This window comes from Phocoena phocoena, chromosome 5, assembly GCF_963924675.1.
Source record: "Phocoena phocoena chromosome 5, mPhoPho1.1, whole genome shotgun sequence".
Taxonomy (NCBI): domain Eukaryota; kingdom Metazoa; phylum Chordata; class Mammalia; order Artiodactyla; family Phocoenidae; genus Phocoena; species Phocoena phocoena.
The window spans coordinates 66,625,272-66,645,007 of NC_089223.1; the positions used below are offsets into that span (position 1 = coordinate 66,625,272).

The following is a 19,736-nucleotide window of genomic DNA, read 5'->3' on the forward strand; positions in this document are numbered from 1 at the left end:
TGGTATTAAGATTGTGGGTTCACAGCTGACCTCTGCCTCATACTAACACTTGACCTTGGCCAGTTACTTAACCTCCATTAACTTCATTTCCCTCACTTATGAAATGGGGATAGTGAGTCTGAGTGTGTGACTTATCTGGAGGGAGGGCGTCAGTGTTGCTGGATGGGACCAGGTGATGTGTGTGCTCTCTGAGCAGGACGGGCGGCATCCATAGCCCCTCTGGGTATTGCCCGCCCGTGGTTAGGTGATGTGTGATGGCCAGCAGCCAAAGAGGACACTCTCAGAAGCAGCGGCCCTCTGCGCAGTCTCTACGTCTGCAGCTAAGGAATTACTAAAAGTATGAATGAGAAGACCATCTTCTCTGACTTGTGGTCAGGAGCTCAGGCTCTGGACCTGAATGGCCTGGGCTTGAGTCCTGGCGCTGCCTTTACTGGCTGAGTGAGCCCGAGCAGGTTCCCTCTGTTCTTGCATGAGTGGCATGGGGACAGTAAGTGGGACTGCCTTGGTGGCGGACAGTGGAGTCGATGGATACAGAGACGTGAGGTTCTCTGAACAGCGAGTGGCACATACTGCTTACCCTGTTTACCAAGTTTATTCAGTCAGCAAATTTAGTAAGTGCTTTTATATGCCAGATGTTCTGCATGGTCCTAGGAGACCAGTCAGTCACAACCCTGTCCTCATAGAGTTTATGGTCTAGTGTAGGGGTTGACAAGCTTGTTGGTAAAGGGCTCAATGGTAAATATTTTGGGCTTTGTGGGCCATGATATCTCTGTCGCAGCTATACAACTCTGCTGTCGTACTGTGAAAGTAGCTACCATAAGTAAATGAGTGATCGCAGCTGTGTTCCAATAAAACTTTATTTACAAAAACAGTTGGTGGGCCACATTTGGCCCATGGACTGTCATTTGCCAACCTGTGGTCCAGTGGGAAGACAGGTGTTAAATAGTCACAAATAAGGAAGTTATTACAAATTGTGATTAGTTGTATGAAGAGACACACAGGATTCTGAGAGAGGGAAGGTAGCTGTGAAGAAGTGACATTGAAGGCAAATGCTGAGTAGGAGATGGGGGGAAAGAGGGGACAGCTCTGAGGGGCCAGAGAACTGGCCACACTAGTTTTGAGCCAAGGGGCTCAGAATCGCAATCTGCATTTCTGTCTCTGTAGAGGCACAACAGATGCTTTGCCGGCTTCTTTGGATAAGAAAATAATGGCGGTTTTTTCCCTGATACATAATTTATACTACTTCTCCCTACTCACCCGTCCCAAATAATCCCAACACTGAGAGATGAGCTGTATTAATATATTAACACATTTTGTTCTGCATACTTCTGGTGGGTCCTTTCTCTTTCTGTTCTTTTTTTTTTTCTTCTATTGTCAGTATCCAAAACTTTAGAAGTTAGGGACGTGAGAGTGCACATTTTTCTAGTATTAGGTGTAAAATGGTTTACTTCTTAGAACTCATTTCTGCTTTTTGATCTTGTTTTCACTTACTCCTATTTTAAACAATATTATTTTCTTTTCCTATTTGGCTAGATAAAAATCCACAGCCTGAAACCATTTTGAAACAAAAACCTATTTCCTCTGGACTACATCTCAAGTTTCTCCTGATTTTCAACCTCAATTTTATATTCTCTTAAACAGGTTGCAGTGTTCTGTGGTGATTTTACAGAGGAGGACACCTGTGCTCCTCATTCTAGAATATTTTGAATGGTGCCTCAGAGGTAGGGGTTTACCTGTATAACTCTGTGACCCCTTCTATTTCCTCGGTTTTTCATTCCTGCACTTCTGGGACTCTGAGGGGACCCTGCCACCTTGAGAGTCAATATTGTGTACTGCTTGGGAGCATACACTCTGGAGTCAGATGGTGTGAGTTCAAACCTAGTTCCAGTACTTATTAGCTGTGTGGACTTGGGTAAAGTTACTTACCCTCTCTGTGCCTCAGTATTCCTATCTTTACATTTTTTTTTTTTTTTTTTTTTTTGCGGTACGCTGGCCTCTCACTGTTGTGGTCTCTCCCGTTGCGGAGCACAGGCTCCGGACGCGCAGGCTCAGCAGCCATGGCTCACGGGCCCAGCCGCTTTGCGGCATGCGGGATCCTCCCGGACCGGGGCACGAACCCATGTCCCCTGCATCGGCAGGTGGACTCCCAACCACTGCGCCACCAGGGAAGCCCTTTTTTTTTTACATCTTTTTTTTTTCTTAGTTTTCCTATCTTTAAAATGGAGACAATAAAGACAACCACCTCACAGCATTATTGTGAGTAAAATGAGTAAAATATACATCAAGTCCTCAGAGCAGTGACTGGACACAGTAAGTGTTATTTTTGTGATGTCTGTTATTATTACTCATTATGTGGAAGCCAGTGACTATAATTCCACCTTAACCATCCTTGAATTCTGGCAGGTGCTCCTGACTCATCCTGAAATCTTGAGCTGCATCACTTCATTTTTGCTTCACTTTCTCCTTAAGGCTCTAGGAATGACCTTTTGTCATCAGAAGTCTGGGAATACTAGAGCTTCTGAGAATTAGTCCTCTGTGTACTTTTGTACTTTGAAAACGTACTTGATAAGTAAAATAGCCATTTTTGAATATAGACTTAAAACTGTAGTTTTAGCAACAATATTCACCTCTCCTGTCGTACACTTTAATTCATGGTTTATAATCAGTGACTTTTTCTCTGTGTACTTAGAAATCCTTACATGTTATTTCGGGCCTTTCTCCACTTTGTACAGACTTGAAAGAGATCCTGCCTGCCTTAGGATGCAGAATTGGGGGAGGAGGTTTATGTTTCTGGGCCTTGGTTTTTTTCATCTGTGGAATGGAGCTGATCTCCAAGACCCCTTCCTGGTCTCTGTTTTTGGTGTAGGCTCCTGCATATTATACAGTGTTCTCATTGGTTTTCTTTTTTTTTTTAACATCTCTGTTGGAGTATAATTGCTTTACAATGTTGTGTTAGTTTCTGCTGTATAACAAAGTGAATCAGCTATACATATACATATATCCCCATATCTCCTCCCTCTTGCATCTCCCTCCCACCCTCCCTATCCCACCCCTCTAGGTGGTCACAAAGCAGGGAGCTGATCTTCCTGTGCGATGCAGCTGCTTCCCACTAGCTATCTATTTTACATTTGGTAGTGTATATATGTCCATGCCACTCTCTCACTTCATCCCAGCTTACCCTTCCCCCTCCCCGTGTCCTCAAGTCCATTCTCTACGTCTGTGTCTTTATTCCTGCCCTGCCCCTAGGTTCTTCAGAACCACTTTTTTTTTTTTTTAGATTCCATATATATGTGTTAGCATGCGGTATTTGTTTTTCTCTTTCTGACTTACTTCACTCTATATGACAGACTCTATGTCCATCCACCTCACTACAAATAACTCAATTTTGTTTCTTTTTCTGGCTGAGTAATATTCCATTGTATATATGTGCCACATCTTCTTTATCCATTCATCTGATGATGGACACTTAGGTTGCTTCCATGTCCTGGCTGTTGTAAATAGTGCTGCAATGAACGTTGTGGTACATGACTCTTTTTGAATTATGGTTTTCTCAGGGTATATGCCCAGTAGTGGGATTGCTGGGTCATATGGTAGTTCTATTTTTAGTTTTTTTAAGGAACCTCCATACTGTTCTCCATAGTGGCTGTATCAATTTACATTCCCAGCGACAGTACAAGAGGGTTCCCTTTTCTCCTCACCCTCTCCAGCATTTATTGTTTGTAGATTTTTTGATGATGGCCATCCTGAACGGTGTGAGGTGATACTCTCATTGCCATCATTCTGATGATATCCTCCTGGGCAAGAATCTGTCTTCTTCCCCCCTCCCCAGAAGGAAGGCATTCTAACATGTTTTCCTATAAACTGCTTTTAAAATTGCTTTAAAAGAAATGCCTTTCTATACCCATCTTACACATTTATGATTCATCCTTCACAAGTTGTTGTTATTGTTGGTTTTGTGTTTTTGTAGCACCCCTTGGCAATCACACAGTTGCTTTCAGAAGTGCTGTGAAGAGCTAGCATTACAGTCTTCTTGTTGGAACTTGTCCCAGCCCAGATTCTATTTTTAATAAAGTGTGGTGCATTGTTTTCAAAGGTTACCAATTTTTTTACTGACGAAATTGAGAACTGTGTTTCTTATACCTCCAGACCCTGTGATTTACTGCTCTAGATTAGTTTTTTGTTCAGCATCTGGTCAGTTATTCTCAGTGCCTCCCGTTTGCCTTATGTGTCACAGTGCTTGGTGCCCGCGGTAGAACTGCAGGCTCTTGGGTTTGCAGCACACCTTGCAGTTTACATAGTGCTGATAATGTTGCCCGTTGTGTTTGATTCTCTCTGCCACCTGAGCCATAGGCAGGCTGAATACCCCACCTCTCAGCCAGGAAACTAAGGCCAAGAGAGGGGAAAGCAAATTCATTCCGGGGGGAAAAATGGCCACATAAAGCTCTGAGTTGTGTGCTGTGGGCCTTAGACAACTGGTCTGCAGGATATTAGTTTGCTAACTTTCTTTGACATTTTTTATGACAAAAATAATACATGCTCATGGTAAAAACTTTGAACAGTTGAGAAAACAAAAAGCCCCCGGTGGCCTGTCATCTGCCAGCCCCACTTCCCGGACACTGGTGACAAGTGTTAATAATTTCTCAAGTATTCGTTCTGGAATTTCCATTAGAATGTAGGTGTTGAAGGCAGGCCCGAGCCACTCTGTCCCTTTGTGTCCCTCAGAAGTAGAGTCGTGCTGGACACGAAAAGGGCTCAGCATCTGCTGCTTGAAAGGAGGACATTTCCAGTAATTGTCCTGTACACACACTTATTCTCTCACACGTTTTTATTGATACTTATCGCTGTATCTTGGACAAATTTTCATAGCCATACCTATAGAGTAGCTTTACTTTTTTAAGTAGCTACATGGTATTCCATCCTGTTTATTACTGTAATTATTTGACCAGTTATTTCTAACGTTTTCCTCTTGCAAGCCTTGCCGGGGGGGACCATCCGAGATGTTGCCTGCTGCTCGTTCCTTCAGTATCCTTTTTCCATCTCTAATTTTGGCTGGTAATAGAGCCCATTTGCCAGGTTCGCCTGGCAGCTAGGTGTGGCCGTGTGGCTGGGTGAGATTCTGGCCATTGGGATCACGAGCAAAAGTGATGTATGCGACTTCCAGGAACATTCTTGGAAGAGAAGGCGCAGTCTCTCCCTGTCTTGTCTGCTTCCCCCTGGCGGAGGTTGTTTGATGATAGGGGCCGGAGTGACCATGTTGGTTCCCAAGATACATTCTTGAGGACGACAGAACAACAAGATAAAAGGAGCCCGAGTCCCCGGCCCTGCAGAGCTGCCTTGTCAGGCCTGTGCTGCTTCCTCTTGAACTAAACTTCCATCTTGTTTAAGCCAGGCCTGGATTATTTTGGTCCTTGCTATAGTCTCTGTATCTTTTCTACCTGTGTGAGTATAGATGTGGAACAAATTGCTTAAAGAAGAATTGCAGGATTGAAGGATGTACTCATTTAAAATTTCGATTTATACTGTCTAGTTGACCTTTAAGCTCCCACCATCTCTCATGAAACGTTCCCCATCATGTGTGTGTCCTTTTGTCATACAGAGATTTACATTTAACGTAGAGAACTCCAAAATCTGTTAAAGATGCACAAAAATTCACGTTACCAATGGAAAATGCTAGCATGTGAAGCAAGAGGTTGGTTCCAGATGTCAGTATCAGTGACGTTCTGTATCCATGGGAAGGAATTCCTAGGGTGTATATTTATAAAAGGGAAGGGAGAATGGGGAAGTGGAAGAGGGCACCATGTAGGCCTCACTGAGCAGTAGATCGGGAGAGCTCACACACCTGTGTCCAAATGATCATGGACGGGGAAGCAACTTGCACAGCCCTAACCATCCCCATCTATGCACGCGTGCATCCATCCATCCAACCAACCATCCACTCATTCGTCCATCCATCCATCCATCCACCCACCCACCCAGCAGGCCTGCGCCTGATCTGTGCTAGCCACTGAGAGTGCCGTATTAGGCAGGTCAGACATAAGTCATTGCTCCTGTGAGACGTGTAGTTGAGGGGATAGGAAACATATTAATAATTACATAAATAAGAATTGGAGTAAACACTGTAAGGGAGACAGTATGCTATGAGTGGAGAGTGGAGGTTGTTGGGGGAGGGGTGTGTTAGTTTCCTGTTGCTGCTGTAAAATAGGACACAGACTTAGCAGCTTAAAATGACAGGAATTTATTCTCTTCGAGCTCTGGAGGTCAGAACTCCTAAAATCAAGGTGTCGCAGGGCTGCACAGCTTCTGGAGGCTCTAGGAGAGCCTTTTCCACTTTCTAGGGCCTGCCTGCAGTCCTTGGCTCTGGGCCCCTTCCATCGTCAAGGCCGGCAGTGTAGCATCTTCCGGTCTCTCTGTGAACTGTGCTTCTGTCGTCACATCTCCTCTCTGACTCTGATACTCCTGCCTCTTTCTCATGAGGACCCTTGATGACACTGGGCCCATTGAGGTCATCCAAGATAACTGCACCCCCCCATCTCAAGATTGTTAAATCAGTCATACCTGCAGAGTCCCTTTTGCCACATAAGTTAACATATTCACAGGTTCCAGGGATTAGGTGGGGACATCTTTGAGGGGCCATTATTCTGTCCATTACAGAGACTACCTGAATCTAGGGGTGGCCGGTAAAGAACTCCCTGAGAAGGATGATAGGGTACAGCCAGGTGAAGAAGCAGGGGAAGAGCATTCAGGTGATGGATGGGAGGGAACTTGAGGTACTTGAGGACCAGAGCAAAGGCCATCCTAGCAGGCCAAGTGTATGAGAGAATGGGTGGCAGGAGGTGACATTGGAGACAGCAGTAGAAGTCACTGGAGCATTTTAAAGCAGATTTGTATTTAGAAAGAGTTTTGCTGCCATGTTGATGGTGGGGTTAGAGGTGAGCAAGGTGGGTGTCGGAGGCCATTTAGGAGGCTGTTGTAATTCAGATGAGAGATGCTGGTGGCCTGGTCCCACTGGTGGCAGGAGGTTCAAGAGAAGCGAAGGGATTTAAGAGATTTAAGGAGAGTGAATCAGTCAGTAGTGTGCTGTGGTGGATGGCCGTCGAGTGTGGAGAAGGACGTTAGGCGTGGCCCTCAGGTTTCTAGCAGGAGCCAGGTGGAAGGTGGCATCGTCATGGACAAGTGGGGAAACACCAGGAAGAGACTGGATTTGAGGGGAAGGAGAAGTGGAAGCTCTAGTTTCGGGGTAGAGTGATTTTGAGGGCCTGTGAGACAAGCAAGTGGAACTGTGTCTTCACCCCGCCTGAATGGGCTCAGAAGTGAGCTTTCTGGGATGAAGGGGAAGCGTTGGAAATGGTTGGCACGTAGCTGCTGATTGAAGCCTGGTTGTTGCCTGGACCCTACAGAAAGAGGCATGGAGGGAGGGAAGAGGGCCTTAGACAGCACCTGGAGAAAGCCAACAGCTAAGTGTGTCTTCCTGAGTTGACCATGTGTGGAGCTCATCAGGGGTAGAATCCAGAAGGGAATATTTTCAGGAGAGATGGGGAGGTGAGGAAACAGAGACAGGTCTTAGCGAGTATTATGGAAAACTTCAGACGTATTAGTCTATTGCTGCTGTAACAAGTTACCGTGAATTTAGCAGCTTAGACAGCCCAAGTATATTACCTTATAGCCTGGAGGTCACAAGTCTGAACTAGCCCCACCCGGGCTAAAATGAAGGCAGTGTGCGGCTGTGTTCTTCCTGGAGGCTCTAGCGGAAACTGTGTTTTTTTTCTTGCCTTTTAAGCTTCTAGAGACTGCCTGGTTCCTTGGCTCCCGGCCCCTTCCTCTGCCTACAGAGTCAGCGAAGGCAGGTTGAGTCCTTCACACATCATAGCGGTCCGGTCTGTTGTTCTGAACTGTCTCCCACTTCTAAAGATGCTTGTGATTACGTTGGACCCAACTGGATAATCCAGGGCAGTCCCCCTATTTTAAGGTCAAATTAAGTCCTGATTAGCAAATTAAGCCCTTCTACAATCTAAATTTACCTTTGCCATGTAGGGTGACGTCATCACAAGTTCTGGGGATGAAGACCTGGGCATCTTTGGGAGACCATTACTCTGCCTGTAAACATATATGTAAAAGTATAAATGGAATAGTATAATAAGCCCCGCACACCCACCTCCCACTTCTCCCCACTGGATCATTTGAAATGAATCTTAGAAATCATCTGATTCATTTGTAAATGTGTCAGAACAGACAATTGTTTAAAGAAGTTTAGCTATGAAGGGGAGGTGAGAAAGGGGGTGGGGACTGGGAGAGGTGGGAAGAAGACGTGTATGTGTATTTTTAACATGAGAGACAAGGAGGCATGTTAAATTCCGCCGGGCAGGATCTGATAGTGCGGGAGCAATTGACCTGCACGAGAGTGAGGTCTCCATCATTGGGAGAGGTAGGCGCATAGGTTTGAAGGTTTGAGAGTGTGAAATTAAGAGAGTTCCTCTCTGCTGGTTTAATGTTTTTCTTTTTCTTCTTTTTCCTGTTGAGTGGGAAGCCAGTGAGAGGGGCAGAGAGGTATATAGTTTTGAGGCGTTTGGGGAAATTTGGAAAAGGTCGCTGTGGAGTGGAGATGAGTGCCTCAGAGAAAGGCTCTTGGAAGGTGGGGACGTGGGCCGCTTGAATTTGGTGAGTTCGAGCGAATGCAATCAGCCTGAGGTGCAACTTCTCCCCGCTAGCGCCGCACATCTGTCTGGGCATATGTTCAGAGAAGGTGAATAATTTGGTTCCCATTGGGTGGGTTTTTTGCCAGGTGGTGTGAGCAAAGTATAAGGTCAGGGGTGTTTATAAGAGCCACTGACATCATGATCCATGGACTCTAAGCTGAATGAGAAAGGAGAGGAGTGACGGGTCCTGGCAGGTGTATGAGAGGCTGTGATGGGCTGAGCCGACAGACAGAGTCCAGCCTGGCTGGGTTTTGGGGTGGTGACCAGGTCCGGGGTGCGTCTTTGGGAGTGGGTAGCTGGAGTGGAATGAAATAAAAGACAGCTAGAAAAGAGGGCATGAGTTGCTGAGAGAGCAGGGTATGGGAGGGCACCGCCACGTGGATCCTGAAGCCACCCAGCACAATGGCAGGAGACAGGGTGTAAAGGTAGGTCGTCGGGGCATGGAGGGGTCAGGCGAGACGAGGAGAAGGGAAGGGGTTTGTACGGTGCTGGGAGGCACGGGCTGCACAGGGTGGATGTTTTGACGAGATGGGTGACGGTGCAGGGGTCTGGAAGCGATGCTGGGGATCAGAGCACGGTTGACCTCCCCTCCTGACCCTTCCAGACCTTGTGTGTGCGGGGGCTGTGAGAGGGGGTGAGCAGACCTGACCGGAGGGAGGGCCAGGTTTCGCTGAAGACGCAGCTAGCTCACTTTCTTCTCCCCCGAGCTGTGCTGTGGGTGCTCCTGGCCTGCTACCTCCATGGTATTATCATATTATTATAATTATTATATTATTCCTCCCATCCAGGTATTATTCCTCTTAAGCACGGCCCCTGGGTCACTGTACTTAGCCTGAGTCACAGCCAGCCACCCCCCACCAGCTCCCTCTCCAGTGGGAAAATATTAAGATAGAAAAAAGCACTCCATCCAAGAATTCCCGAATAACAGAAGTCATGGATTGAATCTTTAGATTTAATGAGATCTGTCTCCATGTGCTATACTTTTATATCTGACATTCCTCCTGGGCTCTAAGCCATATATTCTAATGTTGTTTCAAAAATGGCTGTGGGTATATTTAATACACATTATTTACATCGATTTATGATTGAGATGTAGCTTTATTGAAAACTTTTAGTGATTTTTGTCTATACCATAAAATCCTGCTTTCAGATAAGTATTATTTTAAAAATTCAGCCTGTATATGGAGTCACATTATTGTGAAGGCAATGAAACCCTGCCTCCCCCGCCTGCCCCCATGAAAACATAGTGAAACTGTTGTGCACAAAGATGACCGCTAAACTCAAGGTCTCCGATGACGGGTAAAGGAATTTAGATTGGTGGAGCAGTATCATGGACCTAGAAAACAAGTGGAAACAAAGGATATTATGATAAGGGGATGGAATGTACTATTTCTGCTGAGGTTGTGTTTGCTTAGAATTGAGTTATTCTGCATTTCATGTTTGCTTGTTGACACGTGACCGTTTTAACTGGTTCTCAACCCACCTTCTGGCCATTTCTTTCTGGGATGGGAGATTCTAGTTATATGAGCCCAGAATAAGTAGCAGCAGCCGATTTAGTTTTTACAAAACATAACAGTCTCTTTTTAAAATACCTGTCTCCCAAATCTCTGAGATTCTGTGAGCTGTGAGTCTTCCGTGATAGCCTGAGGACGTGAGAAGCTGTAGGATGATGTTAGAGCCACGGGTATACGTGGGGCCTGTGGTCCTACCCACCCCCTAACTACTCACCTGATTGGACTGAACTTTGGTCGCTTTTCCTAATCCCAGCAGACCCCTCCAGGCCTTGCGGGGGGGTGGGGCGCAGTGATAATCAGTGTGCTTTTGCCAATGACCCCTTGGCCCTTAGCGGGCCTCAGTAAATGGTTTTGTCGTAGGATTGCTCTGCATAGCCTTTGGTTAAGACCGTGGGCTCCCAAGTCTGACTCCTGGGTTCAAGTCCTAGCTCTGCCACTTACTGCCTTGTGGTCTTTGGGCGGGTTCTTAACCATTCGAAGCCTTAAGTTCCTGTCTGTTAAATGGGGATTATGATAGTAAGTACTTACCTAATGGGATGTGGTGAGAATAAATAGTGCAGTTCCCGGCATATACAGTGGGAGTACCCAGGAACTTATTATCGTCGTGTTGGAGTGTTGAACTTGAGTACACATGGCTCACCAATTGGATGCATTTGGGAACTGTTAGGTTTTAAATTGTATTTCTCCATTATTTACAGTATTCCTTGGACGTTTCACTTTCTCAGTAAGGCCCCCCCCCCCCGACCACCCTATTTAAGCGGCAATGATCTACCCTCCACTCCTTCCCCCTCCGTACCTCCCCTTCACCCCCTGCTCCCTGGAGTCCCCACCCTCACTTCCTGCCTTGTTTTTCCTCACTGCACTTGTCACCTTCTGATGTACTGTCCAGTGTACTTGCTTTTTCTTTCAGCCTGTCTTTGTCCCCTGTTCTGTTGTCGGAGCCTAGAATAGTACCTGGCACATAGTGGGTGCACGGTAGATAAATCTTTATCAGGATGATACTGTTGACTTTGAAAGTGGTGGTACGATTCTATACACCAGTAGTATAAAAGCTACTGCAGCTGCCTGAGCTTAGAATGTTTCATTCGGAAGTTCTGACTGATGATTTGCTGATTTGCCTGTCCCAAACCTCCTTTCCTAATAGAGGAGAATTGAAGCCGGGTAGAACAGGTTTGAGGGGATGATGAAGTTGGATGAGGAGAGGAGTAGGCTGACGTCATTACCTCTTCGACGGTTTACTTCTGACACCTGTTCTTTCAGCGTGACCGTCACCAAACTCCAGGCCACCCGAGGAGATGCTGGTCTCGATAGTGGACTCTCTCAAGTATCATTTTGCTTTCTTGTCTATTTTACACACAACAGAACTTTTGTTATTTTTCTCTTTTAGGGCACCAATGCCTCTGCTCTGGAAAAAGACATTGGTCCAGAGCAGTTTCCAATCAATGAACACTACTTCGGATTGGTCAATGTAAGTATTTTAAAATGTACTATCTTAATCAAATGTTTTAGAGTTCTTGAAGCAACTCCATTCCCATTTTCATTATTATCAAGCTTTAAATAATCGTTCATACTCCTTGGTTACCATAAGTGGCAAATATTGGGGTGGGGGAAATTTAGTCCAGTTTTTGAAAGTATGAGCTGCCCCAGAAGAAAGTGTTTAATTAGTGCATTATCGGGTCAGATTCTCAGTTTTTTCCCCTGTGCTTTAAAAGATTTCTGCCGCACCCATAACTTCCACAGTGATATTATTAGCCTTTGTAGTAGTATCTGCTTTTGTATGTTCTCCCTTCACCATCTGGGTGGGCTCCTTGGTAGCTTTTTTTCAGTATGCGTCAGTTCAGCCAGAGCATCGAAAGAGTTTCCAGCTCATCACCAGTAGCGATTTAACAGCACAACTTGGTATTCGAAGCATGGGTGGGGAGTCAGGGGAAAACTGGGGCCAGTTTACCTCAAAATCCCTTGGCCTCATTTTGCTTGTGCTCAGCAATGGTCCCCTTGTAGATGGCCATACTTGCCAGGGCCTGTGTCCTAGACAAGTTGATTATGACCAAGTAGTAAGGCCGTATTGCCCACCACCCCCGTGAGCTTTCTTCCCCACCTGATCCTTTCTCTCTGGGGTGGAGGATTTAAGTGACATCCGGTGTTAACTCACAAGCACCTGGTTTTCTGGAACAACTGCTCTGAGTGTGGTCTGTCAGTTCAGGTGTGATAGGTGGTAATTTCCGCTGGGACCATTCTCTGAGTGAATGCCGCCTGTGGGATAATGGAGTGGACATTGGCTTTGCGGTAGTACAGACCTAAGTCTGAATTCTGCCTATGCCGTTCACTAGCTGTGCGATCTTGGGCAAGTCACTTGGCCTCTCTGTGTCTCCATTTCCCCCTCTGTAAAATGGAGACCATAATGGTTTCTCCCTCTTGGCCTATGACGAAGGATCCATGAGAGCTCCTATTGAAGGTACTGACATGAGACTGAGGCACATTTGTGGACACTCGGTCAATGTTAGTTCCTTTTCTTTCCCAGACGTTGTCCACTGGCCCAGGGCCAAGTGTTACTAAAAGGTGTCTGGCTGAAGGTGAGGTACCGAGTAACAGAGAAAAGAATGGTAGGAGGAGGCTACAGTACTGGAATATAGGACATTGTGTTGATGAAATACTGACTCCTAATGTTAATGCAGTTGTTTTAGGCATAGCGCAAAGGCCTCTTGCTTAAGCTCTGTGAGGATAGTTATTCAAGTTGCTGGAATTCTACCTTGTGCAGGGAAAAGAGAAGTGCAGACTATGGAGGAAAAAAGAACTAAGGCCATCTCCTAGTCTGTGGAAGCCTTGTGAGACCTAAACTTATTAATAGTTTCATTTATGTTTATTTCGAATGGTAATTCATGAAAGTTACAGCTTCTCTTTAAAAAAGAGGTTTGTCTCATTGCGTAATTGCGTCAAAGTAGATTAGAATATATAAAAATAGGAAGTGTTCTATCTTAACCTACGTAGAAATATCACGTTAAGGATGGTGGTGCGTCTGCCTTGCTCTTGGGCAGACAACACACAAGCCAACAACCAATCTTGAAATGCTCCTGCTCTATTTTAATCTTACACAGCAGTTCGTAATCTGTTATTAATCTTCTGATTTCCTTAGTTTGTTTTCCTTTTCATTTTAACGTGCATGAAGAATTCTAAAGTGAATGTCTCGGCTATGTGTTCACCCGCAGAGTTGGTTATTATATCGTCGGTTGAAAACCGGGGAGATGATGACTTACTTTTTCCCTCGTTAACCATAATTTTGAGTATCCGTGGCTTTTGAGAGGTCATAGTATTACTCTGTGGGCCCTAATCAGATTGCAGGAGACCAGGAACTGGGTGGTACCATTGTATTGAGACAATTGCTACTTTGGCGGAAATAAGATTGCTCTGGAGAAAGTGAGGAAATGTGGTCTGAAGCCAATGGCAGGCGTGCTGGAATCTTGAAAGCGAGAAAGTAAAACAAGTCCCCATTCGGTGAAGACTGTTTCAGCTGAGCGAGTGGTCCCTAGTTGCTGGATTTCTTTCTGATTGAGATTTTTATTTTCCCTGTCATAGGAGTTTTGATGTGTTGCCTTGTGACATCTTTTGTGTAGCCAGCTGCTTTTCTGCGTCTCCACATCATGTCGATTTTTTTCTTCTTCAGTGTCGCTCTCTTTTTTAAGCACCAGAAAGTTTCACTAGATTTTTAAAAATCAAGGCCGAGTGCTTCTTATCATTTTAGAGACTTTTAATGGGCTAGAGAGCTACCAGGCTTGCATATACTAGCATTCATTTCCCTGGTGATGTTCAGAGTGCCATACTGGGCTTCTACCACCGTGAGCAGGGCTGTGATACGCGGAATCTGGGCTGGTTCACACGGAGGGTGGCCCTCTCCCTCTCCCCACCTGGTTCGGAGGTGGTGCAGCCCCGGACCCTGATTTGAACCATCCCTGTTGTCCTTTGGCAGTTCGGAAACACATGCTACTGTAACTCCGTGCTTCAGGCCTTGTACTTCTGCCGGCCCTTCCGGGAGAATGTGCTGGCATACAAGGCCCAGCAAAAAAAGAAGGAAAACTTGTTGACGTGCCTGGCAGACCTTTTCCACAGCATCGCCACGCAGAAGAAGAAGGTTGGCGTGATCCCACCAAAGAAGTTCATTTCGAGGCTGAGAAAAGAAAATGGTGAGTAGCCTGGAGACGAATGGGTGTCAGGCTCTGAAATAAGGAGAATTAACAGTTCTGTATATCCTCAAAACGAAACCTTTTTTTTTTTTTTTTTTAATGGGAAAATAGTATGGCCAACTACTCAACTATCATTTGAAAAGATATTTCTCCTTTTCCACCCAGTATATAAAACAAAACTGAATTAAAAATATACTTAAAAGTTCAAATTTATCATTCCATTTTGGAATGACCTTTTCTTTTTGCTCCACATTGGAAGGAGTTTTTTCTGGGTAGGATCATTGTAAGAGGAGAAATTGCCCAAGACAGGACACTGATTGGAATACATAGGTTGATGCAATAATTGAATAAAATAGTACTATCTTATAAACTTGTCATAAGTGATTAAACTAAATGCAGATTGTCTAATCAGAGCCTCTGCCGTTTTAAAAATAATACCTTTGGTTTTTATTTGCCTAAGTTGAAGGATATCAAAATGTCCTGCTGCCATCTGATTTTCTTCTTTTTTTTCTATATTCTTTTTTTGTGTGTGTGAGAAGTGGTGGTAGAGATGAGGTTATTCCAGAAGTTCTGCATGGGTAATTTTTATGACTGTAGAAATATTTGATATGGCAACTTGTGTTTAGCCTAGATTTCAGCCTTACTGCAACAGACTTGCACAGTTAATCAGATGTTTGTTTTATAAAGTCTCATTTAATTTGATTGCCGTCTTTTGAAGTTGTTGTAGTTTATACACACCAGAATAGAAATCATCTGAGAAGGAAGCAGAGCCCTCCCAAGTCTCCTTGTGCACATGATTAATAATGAAGTTTCACAGCTGCATTCATCTCTTGATTGTTTGTCCTTATGGCAGGGAACAGGCTGCTGGAATCATTTGTATTTGGTTTCAGAACACTATCGGATAGATACATTCTTATATATATCCCTCATCTCCCTTATGTGTTTCATTTAAGCTGCTTCCAGGGTTTAACACGATCTTTGGGAAGAGACCCTGTTGCTCTGCATAAATTACGAAGTGAATACTTGATCATTGGTGGTCACATCATATTGAATACTGATACTTTATCAGGGAGTTTATCAAGTAATTCCTGTTCTTTTTCTTTCTTTTTTTTTTTTTTTGTAGAACAAATAAAAATGGTGGTAGCTTTTTATATATATGATGACTTCAGGAAGATATGGGAAATTTAGTTCTTGGTGGGTGGTAAAAAGTGGAAGTGAACAAAAATTTTTTAAAAACTTACCCATTGAAGTTGCAAAATAGAGGTGAACGTATTCCATGTGTGTCCACCCTTTCAATGTGAAAATGGAAGTGTGGTTTGTAAAATTAGCATTTTCTTTGCTTCTCAATAGCCGGAGATTGAAATACCGACCCTCTCCTTTCCAGATCTCTTTGATAACTACATGCAGCAGGATGCTCACGAGTTTTTAAATTATTTGCTAAACACTATTGCGGACATCCTGCAGGAAGAGAAGAAACAGGAGAAACAAAATGGAAAACTAAAAAACGGCAACATGAACGAACCTGCGGAGAATAATAAACCGGAACTCACCTGGGTCCATGAGATTTTTCAGGGAACGCTCACCAATGAAACTCGATGCTTGAACTGTGAAACTGTAAGCATCAGGAGGGCTTTCATGTAATTTGCTTGTGCATAGTTGTACTAACTGTGTTGTGCGTGAGTGTAGTGTGGTATCGTAGCACCTAGCAGTTGTCTTCAGCATGTGCAGACCGTTCTGTGTATGTGTATGAACCTCAGATGCAGACTTTTGGAAGCATGTCTCCATCTAAGACGTCTCAGCTGGCTGAAGTAGAGTGATGAGGGAAAATCTCAAAAACTGGATTGCTGTGCATCATGGACTAATTTTAGGGTCTACCAATTGGAAGTATTGAACTGGACCTCCACCGGTTATCTTGAAATGAGTTTGGCCACGGGGAGGTCATGTGTGACTTAGAACAGACCACCTCCCCAACATAAAGGGAATCAGCTGTGTATGGTGAACTTGAAATCAGAAGATAGGCTTGACTTTTTTTTTTTTTTTTGGCTGCTTTGGGTCTTCGTTGCTGTGCGCGGGCTTTCTCTAGTTGCGGCGAGTGGGGACCACCCTTCCTTGTGTTGCGAGGGCTTCTCATTGTGGTGGCTTCTCTTGTTGCGGAGCAGCACTAGGCGTGGGCTCAGTAGTTGCGACACACAGGCCCTAGAGCGCACGGGCTTCAGTAGTTGTGGCATATGGGCTCAGTAGTTGTGGCGCACGGGCCCAGTAGTTGTGGCGCACAGGCGTAGTTGCTCCATGGCATGTGGCATCTTCCTGGACCAGGGCTCGAACCCGTGTCCCCTGCATCGGCAGGCGGATTCTTGACCACTGCACCACCAGGGAAGCCCCCAGGCTAGGCTTCTGATTTTCTAGCAGTTAGCTGGGTGTATGGGACAAGTCCCTGACAGCACTGTTGCCAGGGCTGGGTTAGCTTATGTGTCTGGGTGAGTCTGGCACATGGTAGGTAGGCACTTAGTGTTAGTTGAATTTGAAGACATTTTCCAGGGCGTGATTCAGGATGTTGCCTTGGCTTTCTGTATTTGATTTAACTCTCTGAGTGGCCTCTGAATGTGGTAGTTAAAAGCCCAGCTTTAACTAAAAAAAAAAAAGCTTTTTAAAGGCTTTAGGGCCAGGCTGCTGAGTTTGTATGCTGGCTCTGCCAGTCAGCCGCTGTGGGACCTTGTGCAAATTATTCACCCTCTCTGACCTCACCTCATCCGTAAATTGGGGATGATGAGAGTGCCTATCTCGTAGGGTTGCTAGGAGGATTAAATGAGTTAGCTTTTGGAAAGCACTTAGAACCATGCTTGGCACATACCAACTGTGCAGTAAAAGCCAACTCTTTGCTATTTATGATGACTACTAATAACATAGAAAGTATGGGTTCATCTGAGGTCTCAGAGTTTCTTGGTAACATCGTATGAAAAATTCTGTAGGATTGTGCATCTTTCTGGGGAGAGAGACAGTAGTTTCATCAGATTCTGCCAAGGGACTGGCACCCAGAAATGGTTAAGAAATGTGGATTTAAGTGGGAGGCTCTTTGTTTTTTGGCAGTCTTCTATCCTTCTAAACAATTTTTGAAGCATTTGGAGCATTTGAAGCATTCTGGTTTGTTCATTGTAGAAACAATTAGAAAACATAGCTAAGCAAAAAGAGACTAAAAGTTACCAGTAATCTCCCCACCCAGAGATGATACATTTGTAACACTTCCTAAAAATTGTGATCACGTTAGCCCGGAGATAACCATTTAAACATTTTGAAATATATCCTGCCAAAACATTTTCTACACATACTTATCTATCTAGAGATCTCTCTTCCTCCCCTTTCTCCTTCTGTTCCAGTAAAATTCAAATGCATACAGAAATAGAATAGTATAATACATCCCATATGTGTATTACTGAGGATCAATGATTGTTAACACACTGGCCCATCTCAGTCATCTTTCCTTTCACGCCCCCTCCCACTTCACAGAACTGGTCTATTTTTAAGCAAGTCCCAGGTAACATCATTCCATTTGTAATTTCTTCATTACTTTGTTATATATCTCCAAAAGGTAAGAAATCTTTTTTAAAAAAACATTGGTGCAATGCCATTATCACACCTAAAAAGAATTCCTTTAAATCGTTGTTCACTCAGTGTTCGTTTCTCTGATTATGTCACTTTTTCTTTAAAGCAGCTGGTTAATTCAAATCAGTATCCAAACGTGGTCCACACATTGCATTTGGTCAGTATGTGTCTTAATCTATGAGTTGCCACCCCTCCTTTTTTTCCCTTGTAGTTTAGTTGTTGAAGAAATCAGGTTGTTTGAAAGAATTTCCCACATTCTGGAAACATCGTGTGGTGTTTAACTTGTATTGTGAAATGGCAGTACGTTTCTACCATCCTATTCTTTGTTTCTATTCAACCCACCTATTTTATATTCTTTTTTTTTTTTCCTCTTGCCTTTGTATCAATGAAACGTCTGTCTTCCTTCCTATTTTTTTTTGTTGTTGTTGTTAGTTTTAAATTCTTTTAGAGGTTACTCTAGAGACTACAATACACATCCTTAACTTGGTTTGTTTTTTTTTCCACTTTCCCAGCAATGCTAGAACCTTTGGAACCCTTCATCTTCTTTTCCTTCTTTTGCATTGTAGTTTTGTGATGAACTCCTGAGTTTTAACATTTTATGTGTTTTAATCCATTGCAGTTTTTTTATTCTTTTTGGTACTAAATTTATTTTTAGAGTAAATTCATGTCCTTTTTAAACATCAAAATTAGGGCCATATTGTACGTAGTATAATCTGCAGACTTGCAGTCTTTTTGCTTTCTTCCCTTCTTTTAATAAGGGAGTATCCCTTGGTACCATGCTCACCTTACCTCTTGTATCTATTCTGTCACCATGTCCTGTCTTGTTGTGTCTCTTTAATCCTCTTCATCCCTCCTGCTCCCACCCTGGCTCAGGCCACCCATCACCACTTTCTCCTGTTAATGTCTCATGCCCTTTACTTTTTTAGAGCAGCCAGAAGAACCTAGAAGGGTAGAGGAACCCATCAGCTCGTGACTGGCCGTCTCAACTAAGCTACAGCAGTAACTTCCTACTGGGTTTTCTTGCTTTTCTCTTGCCCTTTTCCATGTTACTCTCCTGCCCAAAGTAGAGTAGTGGCCTCCAGTTTCTTTATCTTCTTTGAGAGAGTATGTGTACGTTTTGATTTATCTGTTCTTTGAATGTTTGCTAGAACTCGAAACTTACCTGTGCATCCCTCAAATAAATAGCCGTTTGGATTTTTTTTGCTCTTTAGATGAATGGAATCATGCAGTGTGTATTCTTTAGTGTCCTGTTTTTTTTTTTTTTTCGTTTTTTTCCCTCACTATCGCATGTGAGATTTATTTGTGCCGTTGCATGAGGCTTAAGTTCATTCATTTTCATTGTCATATAGTATTCCATTGCCTGAATATACCACAATTCATGAATCCATTTTACTGTTGGTGGATATTTGGTTGTATCCAACTTGGGGCAACTATGAACAATGCTGCTATGAACATTCTAATACATATACAATCTAGTGTACATAAATCTAGTTCCTCTAGGATATATACACAGAAGTAGATTTGCTAGGTCATAAGATAGGCTTACCATTAAACTCATTAGAAAATATCAAATTCCCCCAAGTGGTTGTACCATTTTATACACCCAGTGCGTGAGCATTCTTATTCTCCACATTCTTGTCTGTACCCACTATTCTCAGATGTCTCTTCACTTTGGTAGTATAGTGGCTGTTGTATAGACAAGTATTCTTTTATTCAATAAATACTTTTTTTTTTTTCTTCCCACATCTGCT

General features: G+C 43.9%; 1 protein-coding gene across 1 annotated transcript in view; it reads left to right on the plus strand.

Moving 5' to 3' along the window:
- The first annotated feature begins 11,387 nt into the window (after positions 1 to 11,387).
- Positions 11,388 to 19,736, plus strand: part of USP46 (ubiquitin specific peptidase 46) — a 32,966-nt gene continuing 24,617 nt past the window's right edge. The window contains exons 1-4 of the mRNA XM_065877242.1: positions 11,388 to 11,531; positions 11,595 to 11,675; positions 14,172 to 14,385; positions 15,770 to 15,999. Of these exons, the coding sequence (XP_065733314.1) occupies positions 11,388 to 11,531; positions 11,595 to 11,675; positions 14,172 to 14,385; positions 15,770 to 15,999 (669 nt within the window). The remainder of the gene's footprint in view (positions 11,532 to 11,594; positions 11,676 to 14,171; positions 14,386 to 15,769; positions 16,000 to 19,736) is intronic.